General features: G+C 42.3%; 1 protein-coding gene and 1 long non-coding RNA gene across 2 annotated transcripts; one reads left to right on the top strand and one right to left on the bottom strand.

The window, feature by feature from the left end:
* Positions 1-599: 599 nt before the first annotated feature.
* On the bottom strand, positions 600-21,756 carry pcsk1nl (proprotein convertase subtilisin/kexin type 1 inhibitor, like). Its single transcript, XM_044211023.1, has 5 exons — positions 21,600-21,756; positions 3,721-3,976; positions 3,334-3,577; positions 3,061-3,174; positions 600-2,858 (listed from the first exon to the last, which is right to left on the bottom strand). The coding sequence occupies exons 1-5, from the start codon at positions 21,651-21,653 to the stop codon at positions 2,471-2,473; spliced, it is 1,056 nt and encodes a 351-aa protein (XP_044066958.1). The 5' UTR covers positions 21,654-21,756; the 3' UTR covers positions 600-2,470.
* On the top strand, positions 3,078-3,432 carry LOC122883006. Its single transcript, XR_006379520.1, has 2 exons — positions 3,078-3,194; positions 3,296-3,432. It is a non-coding gene; the product is annotated as an uncharacterized LOC122883006 (long non-coding RNA).
* Positions 21,757-24,141: the final 2,385 nt, after the last annotated feature.

Here is a 24,141-nt window from a genome sequence, read left to right as displayed (position 1 = left end):
CTGTTGAATTATGTTTCCAGCTTAGCTTAAGTTACCTGACCAGGTAAGTCCTGTTTCACAGAGCAGCTGTTTCAAGTCTGAGTCAGTTTTAAATCACCGCCAGCTCTGAAACGCTACTCTGAAGCTTCATATTTACTGAGGTTCAAACTTCTTTCATGACCTTCAAAACAGCAGCTGATAGAAATACTCTCACCTCAAGGTCCATTTAGTAGCTATTCTGGAGCTTTAGATCATATCACACAATCTTCATCAGCAGATGAAGTCACCCAGTTGTCTTCACCATATTCTCTCCTCATGTCACACGATGAAGATCATGTGATGTGATTGAAAACTCCAGAACACCTACTAAGTGGACCTTGAGGTGAGATCATTTAGTCGACATCATATTTGTGTTTTTAAAGGTTTAACCCTTTACAGGAACAGCCTGTAAACTTCACATCCCTGCTGATCGTCTGAAACCAGCAGCTGCCTGCAAATAAAATTAAAAGCTGCATTTAGAAAATGTTCATCAGGAACAGAAAGTTTACAAGATTTAAAAACTTGTGTGTAAAACTTGAATATTTTGTGTTTCTGCAGCAGAGACAGAAGCAAACAGACAGTTTGTGGTGGATACTGACTTTAATTCAGAGTGTGAGATAAAGAAAAGGTTTTTGTTTCACCACAGACAAACGAGTGATCACACCGACAGAGCTGCTGCACACAAGCTGAAGTACATGAACACAACAGGAACGAACCAATCACAGAGCTGATGAGCCGTAGCCACGGTTACGGTCACTGTCCATCAACTGTCTGTCTTTTCCAGAAACAGATTCACACTGGAGGAGGGAACATGGAGTCAGTGTGAAGTTGTTTTTAACGGTAATTCTTTAAAATTGTGACCTTTTTATAGAGAAGCAGAGAGTGGCGGGGTCAACTGCAAGTCCCAGAAACCATTGCTGTCAGAAACAACCAATCAGAGAGCTTCAGACTGTGTTGCCGGGCAGCTGATGGCCAGGTGAAGTTAGAGGTTGATTTGACTGATGGATAAATTTAGAAATTTGAACTGATTTTTCTTGGATTTTGCAAACGACTGCTGAGGATTGTGGGTACTGTAGTGTTTAAAGCCACTCCACTGACCAAACTGGGGGAAACTATGTATTAATGAGAAAGTTTCCTGCAAAAACGAGGTGATTTGGTCCTAATTATAGGTCAAATAGAGACAGAGTTCTGAGACAGTTATTAGTTTGTTCATTTCCATTTCCAAAGCTCAATTTAAACCCAAATAAATATTAATTCATATTATTTTTCATATAGTACAAGTTGAGCATGTTCAGCTGACCTGCAGAGCAGGGCTGGTTAACGGAGAGAACGGCGTCCCACAAGGGTCAATCCTTAGAGTCTGCTGAGTGTATCTATGCAGATGACACAATGATTTACACATCAGTATTAATCAAATTCAGCATTCACTTCAGTAGGATTTTAAAAGTGTCCATGCTGACAAGCTGCTTCGTAAATAGACAATAAATCTAAGAATCCTTCTTCAAAAAGGTCCTCAGATATACTTTGTTAGCAGTGATGGATCCATATTATCAGGTGCTCCACACAATAAGTTATTATTGATCCAGAGCTTTCTTTCAGCCTCAAAATATCTATAACATAGATAAGCTCTGGACATAGTTTTACTTTAAATGTCAGAAAAATAAAATAGTTGCTACCTGTATCAGTTTACGCAGATTTACCTTGAGATGTCGATTTCATATTCATGTTGTGATGTATGAAGAAAACTTTATTGGTTCATCTTCATTTTTAAATGCATTCATTTGAATTACCCAGTTAGTTTGAAGCCGTTTTTAAAGCCGCGTCTTTATTTACTGAGACACTCGATCAGTTAAAGTTAGTCACACATTAAATCTAGAAAACTGAAAACTACTTTTTCATAAAAGAAATCCAGTTCAATGTTACGTTTCTATTCATGAATTAATGTCAGAACAATGATCGTTTATTATTTGGCATCTTTCTATCTTCATGTTTCTGTATCGAATTACGTCGTCCTTTCCAGGAAACTTTCCAGGAAACTTGAAGGAATTTGTTATGAAATTACAGATTTTGTAAACTAAAGCTCCGCCCACTTCACTCCTCCATCTGTTTTTTTTTTTCATTTTAGCAACAAACGACTGATCAGATACATTTTCACCAAAAGCAGCAAAAAAAATTACAGGAAATAAAAAGACAACGACAAAATACACCTCCTCCTCCTCCTCCTCCCTCCATCTACAGTATCTTCTCCTCCTCTCCTCTGCTCTCCTCTCCTCTCCCTCCTCCTCTCTTCTCCTTCTCTCTCCTCTCCTCTCCTCTCCTCTCCTCCTCCTCTCTCTTCTCTCCTCCCCTCTCCTCCTCTCTTCTCCTCCTTTCCTCTCCTCTCCTCTCTTCTCCTCTCCTCTCCTCTCCTCCTCCTCTCTCTTCTCTCCTCTCCTCCTCCTTTCTTCTCTTCTTACTCCCTCATGTACTCCACAATCTGATCGATCAGTATTTGGGGGTCGTAGTTCAGGGCAGCTCTCCTCCGGCGCCTACGACTCCCATGATTCAGTTCTTCCACAGCTGCTGTTGCCATGGTATCGATGCGTTTCATCCTCTGCAGCCCAGCAGTGGGGGGGTGGAGCTCCTCCTCCTCCTCCTCCAGCCTCTTCACTCTGAGCAGAGGGGGGTCGTTGCTAGGTGATGGAGGAGCCACGTTGTCAAGGGAACGGCGGGTTCTCCTGTGGGCAGAGCTAACGGGTTCAACTGCTGCGACAGACAGGTCCCTCCTCGCTCGGCGTCCGGAGGAGATCACCTGGGCGTTGTTAGGGCCAATGCTGGACAGTAACCTAGCAACCAGACGTCTGAGGAGGAGAGACAGGTACGTTAGAGCTCATGTCTCTGTATGTGAAGGAAGACGTAATGTGTCGATAATGAAGACGTAAAAAAAGTAGTATGTCCAGAAAAAAGTATTTTAAATATGAATATATTATTTTGTACTGATTTTTTATTATTTATGTATTAATTTGGATGTTACTGAGTGTCTGTATGTGAGTGTTGGATCACCTCAGAGTGTCCTGGTCTCCTCCTCCGTTCAGTCCTGATGAAACTCGTCCAGCCTGCTGAAGTCTCTCCTGTCTCGCTCGCTCCAGCAGCGTCTGAGCCACCTGAGGCTCCATCCTGACAATCACAGGTTACAGGTTATTATTCACAACTTTGACTACTGACAAATACTGAACCTGAAGAGGTTAGAGAAGAGATTCAGAAGAATTAAGATTCACTACAATGTTCTCAACCCCAGTCACGCTGGTGTAAATAGAAACAGGAAGCGGCGTTCACCTGTCCAGCAGTGCCTGAGCCAGCTGGGGCTCCAGGAGGCCCCACCAGGCAGCTGGGGGTCTCCCCATGTTCAGCCCCCGCCCCGTTTCATCGTAGTCTGGAGGGGCCGGGCCCTGGAAGTCCCCTGGTGGCGCCTGATCGTCCTCCTCATCTTCCTCTTCCTCCACCACCTCCACGTCACCCGGGCCGACCAATCCCGCGCTCTCTGCCTCGCTCAGTAGGCGGAGCAGAGCAGCCAGGTAAGCTGCGGACACGTTTGATTGCTCATTTTCTATTTCTCCAAACAACAGTCATACTATTTTGAGAAAAATATAATGTAGAAAAAAGTCGTAATATTTACAGAAAATAAGTGATTGGTCGTGTGTGAAATGATTAAAGCCCTCCAACCTGCTCGCTGCTCCTCTTCTTGCTCCCGCTTCTGGTCCCTCTCCACCAATCGCTGCAGGGCCTGGTCCAAGCCCCGCCCCCTCCAGTCATCTGATTGATAGTACAGGTCGTTGGCCCTGCCTCCTCCCTGAGTGGCAGGATATGACATCATCTGCTCCTCATAAGGCAGCAGGTTACGGAGGTCTCTGCGCTGGCGTCTGACTCCACTCACTGAGACATCCAGGCCACGCCCCCCGCCGCGAGCTGCAGGTAGAGCCTGAAACAGAGAGAGAGAGGTCAGAGGTCAATAACAGAAGGACGGTCACTACCTGAGCATGAACGACTTGTTACCTGCTGAACTGGACACAAACATCTCTGCATTTAATAACGATGTATAGTGTTTACTTTGTTAGCGTTCTTTTGCCGCCTCATGCCGTGTTCACGTCATGCAGAGTCGGTCACGTGAGGGTTTGTTTTCTGGCACTTTCATCTTCTTTAGTTCCACGTCTGAAATATCTGAGGGAAATTTTTGTCCTGTTATTTCCTGTTTTATTTTGAAGTGTTCTCCTCTCCTCATGTGTCTTGTGGTTTTACTTCCAGTCTTTGTTTGCTTTTCCCTCCAGTTTTGATAGTTTGCCCTGCCCTGATTAGTTGCACCTGTGTCTCGTTGTCCTCCCTACCTGAGTGTATTTAGTCTGAGTTTTTCGTTTGTTCAGTGTCAGTTTGTCGATGTACCATGTGTCCTGCATTTGTCCCCACCAGTTCTGTGTTTGAGCCTCAGTCCTGCATTTTCCCTGTGCCTCTGTGTTCTCCTTGTGGATTACCCTTTGTTGGACTTCTCATGGGTTACCCATTATTGGACTTCTCATGAGTTACCCATTGTTGGACTTCTCATGGGTTACCTTTGTTGGACTTCTCATGGGTTACTCTTTGTGGGACTTCTCATGGGTTACTCTTTGTTGGACTTCTCATGGGTTACCTTTGTTGGACTTCTCATGGGTTACTCTTTGTTGGACTTCTCATGGATTACTCTTTGTGGGACTTCTCATGGGTTACCTTTGTTGGACTTCTCATGGGTTACCTTTGTTGGACTTCTCATGGGTTACTCTTTGTTGGACTTCTCATGGCTTACCCATTGTTGGACTTCTCATGGGTTACCTTTGTTGGACTTCTCATGGGTTACTCTTTGTTGGACTTCTCATGGGTTACCCTTTGTTGGACTTCTCATGGGTTACCCATTGTTGGACTTCTCATGGGTTACCCTTTGTTGGACTTCTCATGGGTTACCCATTGTTGGACTTCTCATGAGTTACCTTTGTTGGACTTCTCATGGGTTACTCTTTGTTGGACTTCTCATGGGTTACTCTTTGTTGGACTTCTCATGGGTTACTCTTTGTTGGACTTCTCATGGATTACCTTTGTTGGACTTCTCATGGGTTACTCTTTGTTGGACTTCTCATGGGTTACCTTTGTTGGACTTCTCATGGGTTACTCTTTGTTGGACTTCTCATGGGTTACCTTTGTCGGACTTCTCATGGGTTACCCATTGTCGGACTTCTCATGGGTTACCATTGTCGGACTTCTCATGAGTTACCCATTGTCGGACTTCTCATGGGTTACCTTTGTCGGACTTCTCATGGGTTACCCATTGTCGGACTTCTCATGAGTTACCCATTGTCGGACTTCTCATGGGTTACCCATTGTCGGACTTCTCATGGGTCACTCTTTGTCGGACTTCTCATGGGTCACTCTTTGTCGGACTTCTCATGGGTTACCCATTGTCGGACTTCTCATGAGTTACCCATTGTCGGACTTCTCATGGGTCACTCTTTGTCGGACTTCTCATGGGTCACCCATTGTCGGACTTCTCATGGGTCACTCTTTGTCGGACTTCTCATGGGTTACCTTTGTCGGACTTCTCATGAGTTACCCATTGTCGGACTTCTCATGGGTTACCCATTGTCGGACTTCTCATGAGTTACCCATTGTCGGACTTCTCATGGGTTACCCTTTGTCGGACTTCTCATGGGTCACTCTTTGTCGGACTTCTCATGGGTTACCCATTGTCGGACTTCTCATGGGTTACCTTTGTCGGACTTCTCATGGGTTACTCATTGTTGGACTTCTCATGGGTTACTCTTTGTTGGACTTCTCATGGGTTACCTTTGTTGGACTTCTCGTGGGTTACCCTTTGTTGGACTTCTCGTGGTTTACCTTTGTTGGACTTCTCATGGGTTACCCTTTGTTGGACTTCTCATGGGTTACCCTTTGTTGGACTTCTCAAGGGTTACCCTTTGTTGGACTTCTCATGGGTTACTCTTTGTTGGACACTTACCGGAATTTCTCAGCCACCCTCAGTTGTTTTGTCTTCCTTCACAGTAGGTAAATAAAGTCATTCCACCATCTCTGTGCGTGTTGTCTGCACTTGGGTCCACCTCCTGAACTGAATACAACAGTTTGTGCTGAAACATCTTGATGAACAACAGCGGTGACAGACTTGTTGTCACTTTCCAGAGTAGAGACACAGCACACAAGCACTGGGTGGACTGATACACTGTTGTTAGGCAAGAAATAGTTCCAACACATAACACCTCCTGAAACCACAAACTGTAGTTTTACAGTTCAGGTTTTGTACAGATTAAACTAATGAGATCTCACCTGTTGCTCAGAAAGCTTTACAGCTGCTGGTAGGTGGATTTTTTTTTCTCTCACTCTGAGAGAAACATGATAAGAATATTTCTCAAAATGTTGAACTATTTAAGTTGTAATTTTGATATGATCTCCAAAAATCCCAAATCATCCTCTGCAGGTAAACACGAACACTAAGAAGAAGAATTTTTATCCTGTTCAGTCTCCTCACCTCCCACTCCTCATCATCATCATCATCATCATCATCATCACTTCCTGTGAGTCAGAGCTGATTCACACACACACAAACACAGAGTGCCTGCAGTCTGACATCATTTTATGATGAATAAAGTTTTATCTTTTCGATGAGTCGTTTCCCACTCAGCCTCCGCTCTGCAGTATCCAACCCTGCTGCACTACATGGCCAAAAGTATGTGGACAGAACACATGTGACACCATGTTCATTAATGTGCTGCTCTAACAGCCTCTGCTCTGAATGTGGCTATATATATATCTGTTTTCCTCCAGTCGATGAGTATTTATTGAGTCTGATTTTTGCTGTGTCACAACCAGCAGATCCAACACACACAGCAGCAACTTTAGCACAAAGTAGTGTACAAGCTGTGGACACTGGTAGTACTCATATATTATACTTAGGTAAAAGTCCTGCGTTCAAGAGTTGACTTCAATAAAAGTACATTCTGCAAATAGAGTCCCCTAAATGTTCCACACTGGACCTTTAAAAGTGCGTGTTGGGCAGAACGGTCCTTTTCAGAGTGTTATAATATCATATTTATCATATTATTTTAATAATTATTACTGAAGCATTAACAAACAAGCAGCATATTAATGTTACAGCTGGTGGAGGAGGAGCTTCTTTAACTACTTTATATTATCATATTATAAAAACTGATCATTTATTTGTAAAATCTTAATCTGATAATAACTGAAGTTATCAGATAAATGTAGTGCAGTAAAAAGTACAACATTTCCTCTGAGATGTGGTGGAGTAGAAGGTAACATAACACTAAAGCACCGCTGGCTGAGGAGCGTTCTTTTTGTTTTGTATCTAGCAGAGACATTTACACTCAGAGCTCAGACACTGTAATAAAATGGCGGCCAGTAAATGTTAGTGCACTGTGGCGTTCATAAGGAGTAATTTCAGACAGCTGACAGCCAATCAGAGAGCAGGATTCTCTGTTGCCAGGGTATAAAATTTATATATATTGATTTAGTTTTCTGCATTTTATTATTCTGCTTTGATTATATAACACAGAGTGATCTGTACTGGGGGTGTGTGTGTGTGTGTGTGTGTGTGTCATCACATGTTCTACTTCATTAAAGTCAGTAACACCTGCAGGTGACCAGCAGCCAATCAGAGCTCGTCTTCATCATGTTCCACAGGTCTGAACTGGTTTAAACTGGATGTTATTTTAACATTATTATTTATATAAAAGTGAATATTATTCTGAATTTCTTTCATTCAAGACATAATACTGCGCAGTTGTCTGTTTGCTAGTCTGTTAACTGTAACAAGCTCGTTGATTGGCCTGCAAAATAAATAAATGTACAAAAATGGCACAGGTGAGTTTTTCCTAAAGTTTACCAAGTTAGTATTCACGCTTGACTTCAGCGTTCCTGCCTGTGTAGTTGCTGTGGCTGCTTCAACAAACAGGACATTAGTGTTGAAGTTTGCTGTCAGTAAAACGTTCTGATAGTGGTGTAAAATGTAGTTAGTAACTGGAATAAATTAATGCAAAAACCACAAATGTCGCGCAGTGATCACTGTGAGTTATGAAACTGGGAAACAAAAACAGAGTCAACCACCACAACGTGTGCACTCTGACTGCAGCAGAGTCACCGTGACGCTGAGCCCTTTGCCTCCCGTCTCTGATCTGGACACCTGAGGGACACCTGAGCTACATGCCAGCTAGCTGTTATTGCTGTGTGTTGTGGTTACTCATCGAGGATACGGAGTTTAATATAGAAAGAGGAAACTCCAGTTCATCAGGTTCTGCTCCGTTTGTCATTGTGTTAATGCAGAGTGATTATTCGGCTCAGATGGAATGCAGTTAGTCCGTTGCTTCCTGGTTCGTCACCTGACTGACGTTTTCATCGGATGTTTAGTTTACGCTCTGTCACTGGCTCGTTGATGCTGGTCAGCTGACTAGTAACATCCAATCACATTCATACAGGTGTACCAGGCAGCCTTTATAACGTGAGCTTTCACCATCGCTGCCCTCATGCCAACGCTATTGCTGCTGCAGCTCCGTCCGTCCTCCTGACAGCGCTGAATCTTTTGGCGACTCGCTCAGATCTAAAGTACCGTTCAGGTGTGTTCACAGCTGTTAGCTCTTTGTCAGTTGGAAGGTTTTGACTCTTTGCTTTGATGCTTCTCTGATTAGGCTGTTGTGAAGAGAAGTTTGTGTAGTTTTGCTTAAAAAATGACTTCAACGATTGATCGATTATTACAATAGTTGATTATTTGTCTGTTGACTGACTAATGGATTAATCAACTAATCGTTTCAGTTCTAAATGATAAGAAATGTTTTTCCTATTTGTGTTCAGACAGACTGACTTCCTTTTCTAAGCTGAGCCCTGTCGAGACTCGCAGCATTGTTTGAGTCGGGAGCACAAATTCCTCGGTGCCGGTCTTCAGCTCTCCCCCGGTTTGATGGTGGACGACTGTTGAATTATTTCTACAGGCCGAGGACTGCTGGTGAGTGAAGAGAAACCCCGTGTTTCCTCTAAAACATAAACTTCGATGTTGTAGAGAACAGAATTTCTTCGCTGTACAGTGAAACTAATAGATCATTTGTACAATCGGATATGTGACTTGGTTATAGCTCTTGATTATAAAATAGTTCTAACAACTAGAGGTTGCTCTGAAATTTCGAGGTTTGGCAGAGAATTATTTAATGATGTTTAAACGTCACCTGACCAACTCCCCGAAGAGAGACAGAGGGAGAGAGTGTGTGAATATAGACAGAAGTGGAGACGTGAAACACAAACCGTCTCTGATCATCTAGCCTAATGTAACTGTAGAATTCGGTGGTTCGTCGGTGAAGTGTGTGAACTGCAGACTGGAGTCTCTGCTAACAGTGACTAACGCTGTGACAGCTGTCTCATACGAGCAGGTCCAACACTGGTTGAATGTGCTTAAAAATCTGCGTGTACATTTGTCTGCTGCATGAACTGGCTGCATCCTCACTGCCCTGCAGTATTAGAAAGTGCTGTATGAAGAACTGCTGACATCTTTGGCTCACATGCCTCTTCGTCTCCTTTCAGTATTCACGCTTGACTTCAGCGTTCCTGCCTGTGTAGTTGCTGTGGCTGCTTCAACAAACAGGACATTAGTGTTGAAGTTTGCTGTCAGTAAAACGTTCTGATAGTGGTGTAAAATGTAGTTAGTAACTGGAATAAATTAATGCAAAACCACGAATGTCGCGCAGTGATCACTGTGAGTTATGAAACTGGGAAACAAAAACAGAGTCAACCACCACAACGTGTGCACTCTGACTGCAGCAGAGTCACCGTGACGCTGAGCCCTTTGCCTCCCGTCTCTGATCTGGACACCTGAGGACACCTGAGCTACATGTCAGTTAGCTGTTATTGCTGTGTGTTGTGGTTACTCATCGAGGATACGGAGTTTAATATAGAAAGAGGAAACTCCAGTTCATCAGGTTCTGCTCCGTTTGTCATTGTGTTAATGCAGAGTGATTATTCGGCTCAGATGGAATGCAGTTAGTCCGTTGATTCCTGGTTCGTCACCTGACTGACGTTTTCATCGGATGTTTAGCTTACGCTCTGTCACTGGCTCGTTGATGCTGGTCAGCTGAGTAGTAACATCCAATCACATTCATACAGGTGTACCAGGCAGCCTTTATAACGTGAGCTTTCACCATCGCTGCCCTCATGCCAACGCTATTGCTGCTGCAGCTCCGTCCGTCCTCCTGACAGCGCTGAATCTTTTGGCGACTCGCTCAGATCTAAAGTACCGTTCAGGTGTGTTCACAGCTGTTAGCTCTTTGTCAGTTGGAAGGTTTTGTCTCTTTGCTTTGATGCTTCTCTGATTAGGCTGTTGTGAAGAGAAGAGAAGTTTGTGTAGTTTTGCTTAAAAAATGACTTCAACGATTGATCGATTATTACAATAGTTGATTATTTGTCTGTTGACTGACTAATGGATTAATCAACTAATCGTTTCAGTTCTAAATGATAAGAAATGTTTTTCCTTTTTGTGTTCAGACAGACTGACTTCCTTTTCTAAGCTGAGCCCTGTCGAGACTCGCGGCATTGTTTGAGTCGGGAGCACAAATTCCTCGGTGTCAGACTTCAGCTCTCCCCGGTTTGATGGTGGACGACTGTTGAATTATTTCTACAGGCCGAGGACTGCTGGTGAGTGAAGAGAAAACCCGTGTTTCCTCTAAAACATAATTCTTTTCATCATTGCATGTTTTAAACTGACTGCTATTTGGTGTGATGTTGTTCTAGAGAACAGAATTTATTCTGAGGTGGAGGAGGCAGCAACACACTGCTCAGCTCCTGCAGCCGACCAACACTGTCTTCACATCTGGGCAGAGCCAGGATGATGATGAGACCCTGAACTGTGTGGAAAGGAAATTATACAACTTGCAGACCAGACCACACATTGTCAAAGGGAGGATCCACACTCATTCACAACACACACAAACATCTGTCAGCATTAAACTGGCCCCTCATAAGAACCTTTAAATTGCATAATATAGCAGCTTTTATCCAAAGCACTTCATAAATTTGCCTCTCATTCAACAATTCACACACTAACACCATTGGTGTCTTGCCCAAGGACCCTTCAACATGTGGACAGGAGGAGGTGGGGATCAAACCCCCAACCCTGTGATCAGTGGACGTCCCGCTCTACCACCTGAGCCACAGCCGCCCCATTGTAACATTCTCAAATTTGTAACCTGGAATGTCTGCGGCATTGGTACTCAGAAAAAATGGACAGAAATACTAAATCATCTGAAGGATCTAGATGCAGATGTATGCCTACTACAGGAAACTCACCTATCTGCAGAATCCTCTAAGACATTTAAATCAGAACAATTCACCCAAATCTTTTCTGCTCCTTACAACACAAGACAAAGAGGTGTATCTATCCTAATCAACAAAAATATATCATTTGTCCATAAGACCACAATTGGTGATCCTGAAGGAAGGTTTGTTATTATTAATATCTTAATCAATGATCAACCAGTAACCATTGGAAATATTTATGGCCCAAACAAAGATCACCCATCCTTTTTTCACAAGTTTTTCTCCAAACTCTCCAGTATCCCCCACTTCCCCATAATACTTGGAGGTGACTTTAATACAGTTATTGATCCATCAATTGACAAATCAAACAACTCAAGCAATAAACTATACAATAAAACAAAAACAATAAAACAGTACATGAGTGATTTTGCTCTTGGCGATATTTGGCGATTACTACACCCAACTGCTAGAGAATACTCATTCTTCTCAAAGCCTCACAACTCACGTACACGAATTGACTTCTTCTTAACCAGCAACTCTATAATATCAAATATCTCAGACTCACTTATTCACAACACTACTATCAGTGACCATAAATCTGTGTCACTAATATGGAATAGCGAAGGCCCACACAAACACATCACTGGATGGCACTTTAACACATCTCTACTAAAAGACCCTGAATTTGACAATTATATTAAAAGAGAGTGGGCATCCTTCCTGGAAATAAATGATTCTCCAGAGAAATCACCAACTCTCCTTTGGGAGGAAGGTAAGGAAGTACTAAAAGACAAAATAAAATATTTTTCTGACCAAAAAATAAAGAAAGAGGAGGAACGAGAAGCCAGTAGGGAACAGAAAATTAAAGAATTAGAGAGCAACAACCCTTGTAACCCATCAGAGGAAACACAAAATGACCAACTAAATGAAAAAATGAATAAGATAACAGAACACAGGCTTAGAGATGTAACATCGGAGTACAGTGATGCATCTCGTCAATACTGGAAAAATCAAATGAAACTAAATGAAGAAAAAACAATGATCCCAGTTATCAAAGACTCAGCAGGGACGCCTACACAGTCTTTGGAAGAAATAAATGAAATTTTCAGAAACTTCTATGAAAACCTGTATTCAGCAGGAAATGACACAAATCAAGAAGACATCACTTCATTTCTTAACAGTATTAACCTTCCACGTCTCACCAATGAACAAACAGAAACACTTGATTCACCAATAACACCAGACGAACTTTCCAGTGCTCTCCATCAAATGCCAAACAACAAAGCACCAGGACCTGATGGCTTCCCTGCTGAGTTTTACAAACACTTTTGGACCATCCTAGCACCACTTTTTCACAAACTGACATCTGAAATAAAACAAAATGCTGGACTACCAACAAGCATGAAAACCGCCACAATCTCACCTCTTTTGAAACCCAACAAAGACCCCACTCTACCAGCCAGCTACCATCCCATTTCACTCATCAACACAGACATAGAAATCATAAGTAAGGCTCTAGCTCACAGACTAGAAAATGTGATTCCTTCCATAATCCATCCAGATCAAACCGGTTTTATTAAAGGTGGACACGGTAGATACAATAATACACGCAGACTGTTCAATTTAATGCATTATTCATCTCTCCAGAAAACAAAACCATCATAGTCTCCCTTGATGCAGAGAGAGCTTTTGATAAGGTAAATTGGGAATTTCTATTTGCCACATTGGAGAAATTTGGCTTTGGAGAATCATTTATTCATTGGGTTAGGACTCTGTACATCTCATCTTCGGCCACTGTCATCACTAATGGCCAAACATCCCAAAATTTCACACTGCACAGGGGGACTAGGCAAGGATGCCCCCTCTCCCCCTCTCTATTCAACATCTTTATTGAGCCTTTAGCAGCAGCCATTCGCCAAAACATCAACATCCAAGGAATTCAGACACCCAGCACTCATCATAAGATCAGCCTCTACGCAGATGACATTTTGCTGTATCTACAGAACCCTCCTTCGTCATTACGAGAAACTATCAGGATCATTGAATCCTTCTCCAAAATTTCCAATTACTCTATTAACTGGACCAAATCTACTATCCTCCCACTAACGATCGACAGCTGGGATTCGGCATCCCGTACATCACCTATCCCAGTATGCACTGGTCACATGACATATCTAGGGCTTCACATTTCCCCAAGGCTGACAAACCTGGTCCAGCTCAACTTCACCCCACTGCTCAAAACAATAAAAGATGATCTTCAACGCTGGATGAACTCACCAATATCTATTGAGGACAGAATAGCTACTTTTACAATGAAAATACTCCCTAGAATAAATGATCTATTCTTCATGATTCCAATTCAACCCTCCCTCAAGTGGTTTAAAAATTTAGACTCCATCATCACCAAATATTATTGGCAAAACAAGAGACCTGGGTTCAAATTAGCAATCCTACAAAAACCAAAAAACCAAAGAGGCTTAGAAGCCCCACATTTTCTCCATTATTTCTTGGCTGTCCAACTCTGCTATATAGATAAGTGGAGGCATCACAACCAGTCAGATAACACATGGATAGATATAGAAAAAACACTTTGTAAAGAAATTAATATTTCAGACTTACCCAGCCAGTCAAAGGCCATCAAACGGCACTCTTGTTTCAAAGTATTAACAATAAAAACGACTCTGACAGCCTGGTGGAAATACTGTGAAATCCCAGAACACCAATCTCAGATCGACACACTACAGTCCTATTTGGAACAACCCTGACTTTCTTTTCAACAAAAAGCCACTTAAGTTTCCCCATCACACATTTGAAACATATAATTAGACCAAGGTGTTATTCTCCTATCACCTGGTAGAGAAGTACAGCAATCAAAGTCATCACGACTTTGAATATCTACAAATCAAATCTTCCATTGGAAAAAAAAGTAAACATTTTGTCCATTGACATAAATCTTCTTTCCTTAACATCAGATTTAATTAACATCACTTCTTCAAACCAAATCACATCCAGAATATATGAAATGATATCCCAATCAGGTGACTCCCAACGCTGACTTCTGGAGCTTTTTTGACTGTACACTTTTTAATTACCTGTCCTCCATTCATTAACTTTTTACTATTTTATTATTATTATTTATATTATTTTTATTATTATTACTGTGCATTTGTCTTTTTTGCCTGACCACCAATTATAGTAAACACTCACATGTCCACATGCATACACCACTGCCGCCTTTACCACCACCTACAGTTGTCTTTTGCTGTACAAATACTTGAGCCGGTTTCAGGATCATGGGTCTAAGTGGTTCTGGGAACACTTTTTTTTCTACAAAGTGTATACATTTACTAAATGACCTGTACCTGACTATGATGTTTGGATTCATACGTTGTATGAAAATACAAATCATGTTTGTTAGAGGAACACTGGACTCCTTTACTGAATACGAAGTTTTCCCTCTGGGGAAAAAGACGCCTGTTTGTTTTGCATGATGTAATCGACCTTTTCTCTCCTGATACCGATTCCGATACCTAAACCTGGGGTATCTACCAATATTGATTCCAGTTCAGAATCAGAATCAGCTTTATTTGCCAGGTATGTGAACACATACAATTAATTTGACTCAGTTTTTTTTCATAGCTCTCAATGTACTGACACAGGAATAGACATAACAGTTAAGAGCAACAAAGCTGAACCAATAAAGGTAAAGAATAGACTGGACTATTATGTACAAGTATGTGAAAAATTAAGTGTGTATCTATAAATATATACTGTATATAAATATATATAAAAAGCACCAATGACTAACAACAAAAACAAAATGTCTATTTACAAGATGTTTCTTTAAGTTATGTTTCTGTAAGTTGTAAACAATACAAATAATGCAAAGCCATACATATTGAATGGATATACATGGAGTGGATGATTATGGACAGTATATGCATACATGTCTATATACAGTATACAGTGACAGTGATGTTGATAGATTTTCAGTGTTGTGAGTCCCCGGGACCCACAGGTGGTCATTTGAGTGGGTCCCCAATAAAAATTGTGTTTTTTGACAAATTGTAGTGTTAAATTGTTATTAGCTAGTGTTATTCATGTATGTTGAAAATGTATCTGAAAAGTAAACAAATAAAATCCCAAATCTGTAAATACACTGCAGACACACAGCAGCTGACAGAAAGAGGAGGTCATATTATACAGAGAAATATTAGCTTTTTCTGGGTGAATAAATGTTAAAAAGGGAAGCTAAAGGGCAACGAGAATGCTGAGCTTTCAAGTTAAATCAGTCATAACACCATCAAGCACATCATGTTTAATTAAGTAAACATCCACTGCCGTTGCCTGCTCGCCCGACTCCGGTTCTGATGCTCAGTCAGCTAACTAGCTAATGGCAGCTAGCAGCAGTTATGACCTGATATATGACATGCTGCCCCGTATTGATTTGGATTATGAAATTGACAGGTGGAGAGTAGTCTCAATTCTTACACATTGCCTCTTTAAGGACTGAAAGGGACATTACAAGAGCCTTCTACAGTGTGTTGGTTTATTTCCTGATTAGGAGGGTCGTAAAGGGCACTGCAGTAACAAGCGTGATGAAATAAAAGCATGAATAATCTTTTCCAGGTCCGCTTGAGATAGAAATTACTTAATTTTTAAAATAGTCCTTAACTGAAGAAAGCTGTGTTGCATAACTTTTGTTATTTAGCTCTCAAAAGATAAGTTAGAATCAAAAATCCCGCCTAGGTTATGGGCAGAGGGTTTCACATTTGGTGTTAGGTCACCAGGATTGGACTGGATAGCAGGGGTGATATTGGCTGGGGCAAGCAACAGGAATTCTGACTTAGAATCATTTAGTTTGAGGACGTTTTGTGACATCCAGCACTTAATGTCCGAGAGGCAGGATAAAACATTTGCCAAGTTGTTTGAATCATTGGGTCCGAGGGGGACATAAAGCTGAGTATCGTCTGCATAGCAGTGAAAATTAACGTTATACAGTGGTGTGCAAAAGTGTTTGCCCCCTTCCTGATTTCTTCTTTTTTTTTGCACGTTTGTCACACTTAAATGTTTCAGATCATCAAACAAATTTAAATATTAGTCAAAGATAACACAAGTAAACACAAAATGCAGTTTTTAAATGAAGGTTGTTATTATCAAGCGTTTGTGATAATCAAACTTTACAGCGCTGTGGAGGAAATGACCTTAAAGAAAACTCAATGTGGCTGAATTACAACAATTCTGCAAAGATGAGTGGGCCAAAATTCCTCCACAGCGCTGGAAAAGACTCACTGCAAGTGCAGCGCTTGACTGCAGTTGTTGCTGCTAAGGGTGGAGCAACCAGTTATTAGGTTTAGGGGAATCACTTTTTCACACAGGGCCATGTAGGTTTGGATTCTGCTTTCCCTTAATAATAACAACCTTCATTTAAAACTGCATTTTGTGTTTACTTGTGTTATCTTTGACTAATATTTAAATTTGTTCGATGATCTGAAACATTTAAGTGACAAACATGCAAAAAAATAAGAAATCAGGAGGGTAAACACTTTCACACCACTGTAGATACTTGACATTCACCATAGACCTTTTTCACGGGAGATATTTTGATTTGTCATAGCAGGAAAAGCACAGGTGAAACAAATTTTGTCAACGATAATTTAGTTCCATCAAGTGTCCCAGTAAGCCATGACCGTGAGCCAGCATGCACAACACCAGGACCCTGAAACTAGCTCACCTAAATGGAATGCATTTGTTTTTAATGTTATCAATTCCACCTGTGCTTTTCCTGCTGTGACGAGACAAAATGTCTGCTGTGTATGAGGTCTATTGTTGGACCATTTCACTAATCTCGAGAACCAAGAAACAAACACAAACCGAGCTTCACATTTTGGTCACATTACTTGTCTGCTGTTACAGGCATTGACACAGCGAGGACGTTTTCCTCCATTTTATTTATTGTTTGTATTACATCGTGTGTTAAACCTGAGCACAGCGTCGGGCTGAAGAGACGACTGCAGCTTTCAGCTAAAGCATTTACACCACATTAAGCCTGAGAGTGTGTGTGTGTGTGTGTGTGTGTGTGTGCTGTCAGTGTCCAGGGAGACATGCTGTTGCCATGGCAGCATAACGAGCTGTTCTCCAGTAATTTGATTGGTCCTGTGTGTGTGTGTGTGTGTGTGTGAGGTCGGTGTGAAGGAGAGAAAGAAAGATGGAGTGAGATGAAGAGAAGAGATAGAGAGACAGACAGACAGAGAGTTATTGATCAGGGTGAATCCTGTCAGGATCCTGAACAGCCTGAACATTCAACGTTTGTATGTCTGTACTGAGGACCACCTGTTTCCATCACACCACTGTCTGAAGTTAATCAATGAGCTTGACTGATTTATGGCAGTATGGTCTAAACAGACTGAACAGTCTGAACAGTGAGTCGGCAGTCTGAACAGTGATTCGGCAGTCTGAACAGTCTGAACAGTGAGTCGGCAGTCTGAACAGCCTGAACAGTCTGAACAGTGAGTCAGCAGTCTGAACAGCCTGAACAGTGAGTCAGCAGTCTGAACAGTGAGTCGGCAGTCTGAATAGCCTGAACAGTCTGAACAGTCTGAACAGTGAGTCGGCAGTCTGAACAGCCTGAACAGTCTGAACAGTGAGTCAGCAGTCTGAACAGCCTGAACAGTGAGTCAGCAGTCTGAACAGTGAGTCGGCACCCCAACATTTAAAATAGCTGGGACCCAAATAGAACAAACAAATACCTGTACTTACCTGGGTTTACAAATTAGTTCCACAGGAAACTTCTGCTCTGCTGCGAAGGAACTCAAATCCAAATTCTAATTAGGACATGGCTCAAAATATTTAAATCAGTTATAGAATCGATTGCATTGTATGGCGGTGAGGTATGGGGCCCATTACTACAAAATGACAAAATGGGACAAAAATCCAAATGAAACCCTGCAGAGTTCTGCAAAAGTATTCTGCGGGTACAAAGGAAACTCTGCGGCGCTGAATTAGACCAACATCCTTTACTTGTAAGTATTCAAAAACGATCGATCAAATCCTGGAGCCATATTGAGAAGAGTGACCCTGCCTGTTACCGTTATAAAGAGTTGAACAAGAGTTGAAAGGACTCCCCTCAGCCAACTGGGCCTGGGGCCGGCTGACCTTTCACCTTCTGACATCACAAACCCCAGCCAGCCGGAGGGCAGTTACACCATCACTCAGAAGATTAGACCTGACCAAATTATAACCAAAGAAGAAGAAAAATACATCCCCTACTGGAAGGATATCGCATGCTCACAACACAAACTAGAGACATATTTGGCCCGAAACAGACAGTTGCTGCGGCAGACTTCCTAACCACAGTAACTGATGAGAACCTGAGAACGGCTGAGAGGACAGGCATTGACAGAATTACACTTTTTAACAAAATGTCAAAAATACAGAAATATTACGCAGGAATTCTTTCCAGAATTTGAAAACAGTTGCCCCACATTCAGGAGTCTGACAGAAAGGGAGAAAGTACCCGTCCGTCTGGGGGCAAAGAAACAATATGCAGTGTTGGCTCATAACTATGTCACTTCCTGCCACAACAAAAGAGACAACCAGTAGGACAGCGATATATAGACCGATAAAACAAATATACTTGTACTTACCATCTCTTTACTTTATTCTTTTATCAGTAGACTCTTGCATTGTTTTTGTTTGTCTTGCATTGTTAAAATCACATTGAAATTTAGCAATACTAACCTGATTACTTATATTACTTATATATATTACTTTATTTCACGTATCTATTTCATTGTCTAGTTTGTTCTATTAACTAATATTGTTAATCACATTATTTTTGTTGTTTCATTCCTTTCATTCATTGTCTATCATAATAGTAATTGTGCTTTGGCAACACATGTCAAATGTCATGCCACTAAAGCCTGTTGAATTGAAAAATTGGATTGAGTCGGCAGTCAACTAAATCTACGGTGGCTCAGAGAGCTCAACTCACCTCAACGTAAGAGAATACAAATTACAAAACACATTCAGCACTTTGACAATACATATGTCACATACAGAAACTCACTATTCACTCTCTAGATTAACCTCGATGATTGCAACAAAACAACCAGAATAAAAAAATATAATATATATCTTTTATATAAGCAGGAGAAGAACAATATAATAATGATGGTGATGATTAGCTCTATAGTCAAAGTTTAACCGGCAGAATTTGAATCTGTAAACTGATTAAGTTTCTTATCTTCTGTGCTGAGATGATATTAAACAGAACATGTCTGAGTGCCAGATCCACTCTGGTGGAAAGTAAAGCGGGTTTAATTTCCTGCTGAAGTGTTTTTGTGTTTGTCAGAGATAAACAGAAACAGCGGGGCTCAGCAGCTGCTCAGACGCCTTGTGATTTATGACAGTAATATTTCACAGACTGCATCAGCACAGATTTATGATGCAGGGTCTTCAGTGCAGGACGAGCTTTATAGCTAGTGTGGTGATGAGGAGGAGGAGGAGGAGGAGGAGGAGGAGGAGGTAATGAGTCCTCTGAGGAGCATCGCTCTGTCTGACTCGCTGCAGGATTCAGCATTTTTCTGCAGAAATTAAAGCTTCATGTGTCTTTGTGGTTGAAGAAGTCAACGCTGACTTGAAACACGAGACAAATCAATATTAAACCAAAACGAGCATCTGTCTCTAATGGTATTGGCACTGGCATTTTTCAACCTGGGTTTTATTCCCATCATCGTGTCCTTTCTGACTGCGAGTCACGCTAACTGTGCGCTCACCACCTCTGTTGTCGACGTTCAGGAAACTCCGGCAAAACGTCAGGTCGAGCAGTGCGAGCATCCTAAAGCTTTTCAAATAAACTTCAATTTTAGAGAAATCATTTCAAAGATGGTCTCTGCAGTAGGCGATTCTGAGGGAGGACGAAAAAGTCGCTCTGTGCTTTGTCTCGTAGCGGCGCTTCACATTGCTGCTTTTAATAATCGCCTCTGAACATGTGAGACGCACTGGTGTCGAGCTGCCTGCAGGAAGACCGAACACGTCAGAGTCCGTTCTGGATTAAAAGCTCTGTTTCCGCTGTCTCCTTTAGAGCCCGCCGTGAGGCGCCATTTCTCCGTCTCGTCTCCACTCTCCCTGTGTGTGTGTTCCTCACTCACTGACTCGACGCCGTAAAGGCCGGAAAAGCTGCGGCGGTTAAAATAGAAACGCTCCGTCAAAATGTAATAATTCTCAACAATTTATCGATGTTCTCTGCAGCAGACGGAGGAAAGAGACAGAAAGTAACAGAGCTAAAGTGAAAGGAATTTACTTTAATGCTCAGAAACTTATGTTCTCAAATAAAACAAATCTTGTGCCGCAAATTGAGTGTTTATTTGACAAAATAACGTAATAACTGTACATTATTTCAGAGTTTAGTAAATGCCCCTAAAAATCTGTTCAAGGGGCAAAAAATGCACAAGGGCAGGCCACCCCCCCATTAACAATTAATAAATCGCCTCAGCTGAAAGTGAACCAGAAATCAGTCGCCTGCTTCCGCAGAGCGATCTACTTTCAAAGTTAGCGTCACACACACACACACACACACACACACACACACACACACACACACACACACAGAGCAGGTGTGAGGAGACCTACTGTAACCTGTGTAATGTACGGCACTGTTGCCGTGGGTTACCGTCTCCTGTCGTTATGGTGACAGGAGACGATAACGCAATGTTCCTCCGGTCACAGCGGTGGCCTACACACACACACACACACACACACACACACACACACACACACGTTTGTTTCACTATCCCCGTGGGGGACCGTCACTGACAGCCCCTTAGCCTGACCGTTAGCCTATTTGAACCCCTAAAACCTCAAAAAGGTCTCTACCTGTGGGGACCTCAGTGTTTGTCCCCATGAGTCCGTGTGCAGTCACGTCCCCATCGGGATATAAGAACATGAAACACACACACACACCTGAACGCAAACAACCCACAGTCTCGTCATCATGCCTCTGTTTCTCTCTGCACCGATTAACCTCATCAATACATCCATAGTTAATACGTCAAATGGAAACTAGAACAGACATAAAAGCAGATGAATATCAGAACACACACACACACACACACACACACACACAGTGATGAACAGTGTTGACAGACAGGTAGAAGATAAGCAGCAGCGACATCATTCTGTATCAGGTTACCGTGACGATACATCAGCACACACAGTCTCTCTCTGCATGTGTTGTCGCTGCGACTCGTCCTTACCTGGGCGGTGTGGATCAGAGCGGTGCTGAGCAGCAGGAAGCTGAGAGACGCCATGCTACTGACTGAACACACACACAAACACACACTGACTCCACCGACTCATCTGATAACAGAGGGAGGAGGGAGGAGGGAGGAGGTGCTACAGGGACGAGGAGAGAGAGAGCATGTGAGCAGGGAGGGGGTGGGGAGGAGCGATGACTAAGTGAGAAGAAGGGGGAGGAGAGAGGGATGATCTATGAAATGGAAGGAGGCGATGAGGAGAGAAAGGAGGAGCCACAGTGGATGAGAAGGGAGGAAAGGATGGAAGGAGAGAGGGAGGAGCCATGAGACAGAAGGGGGAGAGAGAAGAAAGGAAATGAGAGGAGGAGGGGTGAGAAGAAGGAAGGAAGGAGCTGTGAGAAACAGAAAGAAAAGGGGGAGGAGAAGAGGAGAAAAGGAGTAGGATGAGGAGAGACGAAGGGGGAGTGTTGAAGAGAGGAAAGAAGCAGGAAGGAGGCATAGAGGAGGAAGGGGACGAGGAGAGGAGAGAGATAAATGAGTGAGGAGAGGAGGGGAGGACACTAAAGATGGAGAATGGAGGAACAGGGTGTTTGGGGGGAAAGGAGGAGGAAGTGAAAGAGGAGAAGAAAGGAGAAGTGTAGGGATGAAAGAGGGGGGAGCAAAAGAGGGAGAGACACAGATGCAGGGAGCCAGAGAGGAGGACAGGAAAATAGATGAGTAAAGATAGAAGGAGAAACAAGATGAGGGGAGAGGGGAGAGGATGGGGGAGAGAGGGAGGAAGGTGGAGGAGGAAAAGAGAGGTGAAGTCATTTTGTCTGTTCAGTGTCACAATAATTCACCCTTCATTTCCTCATCTCACCTGTGAGGCGTTCATTCGTTCGTTTGTTCGTTCGTTCATTTGTTCGTTCATCCATTCATTCAGTCATTCGTTCGTTTGTTCGTTCGTTCATTTGTTCGTTCGTTCGTTCATTCATTTGTTCGTTCGTCCATTCGTTCGTTTGTTCGTCCATTCATTCAGTCATTCGTTCGTCCATTTGTTTGTTCGTCCATTCATTCAGTCATTCATTCGTTCGTCCATTCATTCGTTTGTTCGTCCATTCATTCAGTCATTCGTTCGTTCGTTCGTCCATTTGTTTGTTCGTCCATTCATTCAGTCATTCATTCGTTCGTCCATTCATTCGTTCGTTCGTCCATTCATTCAGTCATTCGTTCGTTCGTTCGTCCATTTGTTTGTTCGTCCATTCATTCAGTCATTCATTCGTTCGTCCATTCATTCGTTTGTTCGTCCATTCATTCAGTCATTCGTTCATTCGTTCGTTTGTCCATTCACTCAGTCATTTGTTCGTTCGTCCATTCGTTCGTTTGTCCATTCATTCAGTCATTCGTTCGTTCGTCCATTCGTTTGTTCGTCCATTCATTCAGTTATTCGTTCGTTCGTTCGTTCATTCGTCCATTCACTCAGTCATTTGTTCGTTCGTCCATTCGTTTGTTCATCCAATCATTTTTTCGTTTGTTCATTCGTTCATTCATTCGTTCGTCCATTCATTCAGTCATTCGTTCGTTCGTTCGTTCGTTCGTTCGTTCATTCATTCGTTCGTCCATTCATTCATTCATTCATTTGTTTGTTCATCCAATCATTTTTTCGTTTGTTCATTCGTTCATTCGTTCGTTCGTCCATTCATTCAGTCATTCGTTCGTTCGTTCGTTCGTTCATTCATTCGTTCGTCCATTCATTCATTTGTTTGTTCATCCAATCATTTTTTCGTTTGTTCATTCGTTCATTCGTTCGTTCGTCCATTCATTCAGTCATTCGTTCATTCGTTTGTTCGTTCGTTTATTCGTTCGTCCGTCCGTTCGTCCACAGATCTGTTTAATGTCAGGAACAGAATCAGAGACCGACTGAGACGAGTTTGTAGTTTATTGAAACTTTACACTGAATAAACACTGCGCGGGGTGGGGGAGGGGCGTCTCCATAGCAACAAGTCACACACACATCATCATCATCATCATTACTGTCAACACAGTCGCCATGGTTACTGATGCTGAATAGAATATCATCACACAGGAAGTTACATTACAGAGCAGAGAGGAGAGTCACGAAGAAGAACGACAAGAAGAAAGACAGCGTGAAAGAGAGAGAGGAGGAGGACGAGAGGGGAGGGGGCAGGGGGAGGAAAAGAGGAGGAAGAGAGGAGGGAAGACGTCAAAGAGGAGGAAGAAAAGGAGGAAAAGAAAGAAAACAACAGAAGAAGAAAGTCAGAAAAGCTTCTGATGGATAAAAGAAAAAGGAGATAAAAAATAAAAAAGAGAAGAAAAAATAAAGAGAAACGACTGAGGAGAAAATAAAAGAAGTAAAGATGAAGAGGAGGAGGAAAGAAAAGAGAGCAAGTGATGGAGAGATATAGAAGACGTATGGACAGGTGATGAGAGTGAAAACACACTCACACACACACACACCTGTACAGGAGAACAGGAAGTAGAATCACACTGATCATCAGTTACTGTACAACACGAGCAGGAAACACGTCACCATGCGGAGGAA

Source organism: Siniperca chuatsi, linkage group LG10 (assembly GCF_020085105.1).
Source record: "Siniperca chuatsi isolate FFG_IHB_CAS linkage group LG10, ASM2008510v1, whole genome shotgun sequence".
Lineage (NCBI taxonomy): Eukaryota > Metazoa > Chordata > Actinopteri > Centrarchiformes > Sinipercidae > Siniperca > Siniperca chuatsi.
Note: the sequence above shows the minus strand (reverse complement) of the source record. Positions and strands in the feature narration are given on the sequence as shown.

What these genes read in the sequence shown, in the direction of transcription:
- pcsk1nl (XM_044211023.1), bottom strand. Translation starts at nt 21,653, where the DNA reads ATGGCGTCTCTCAGCTTCCTGCTGCTCAGCACCGCTCTGATCCACACC. An exon ending in GCTCAGGCACTGCTGGACAG is followed by an intron (nt 3,175 to 3,333) that starts GTGAACGCCGCT and finishes TGTGATTGTCAG; the next exon opens with GATGGAGCCTCAGGTGGCTC. An exon ending in GGAGACCAGGACACTCTGAG is followed by an intron (nt 2,859 to 3,060) that starts GTGATCCAACAC and finishes TCTCCTCCTCAG; the next exon opens with ACGTCTGGTTGCTAGGTTAC.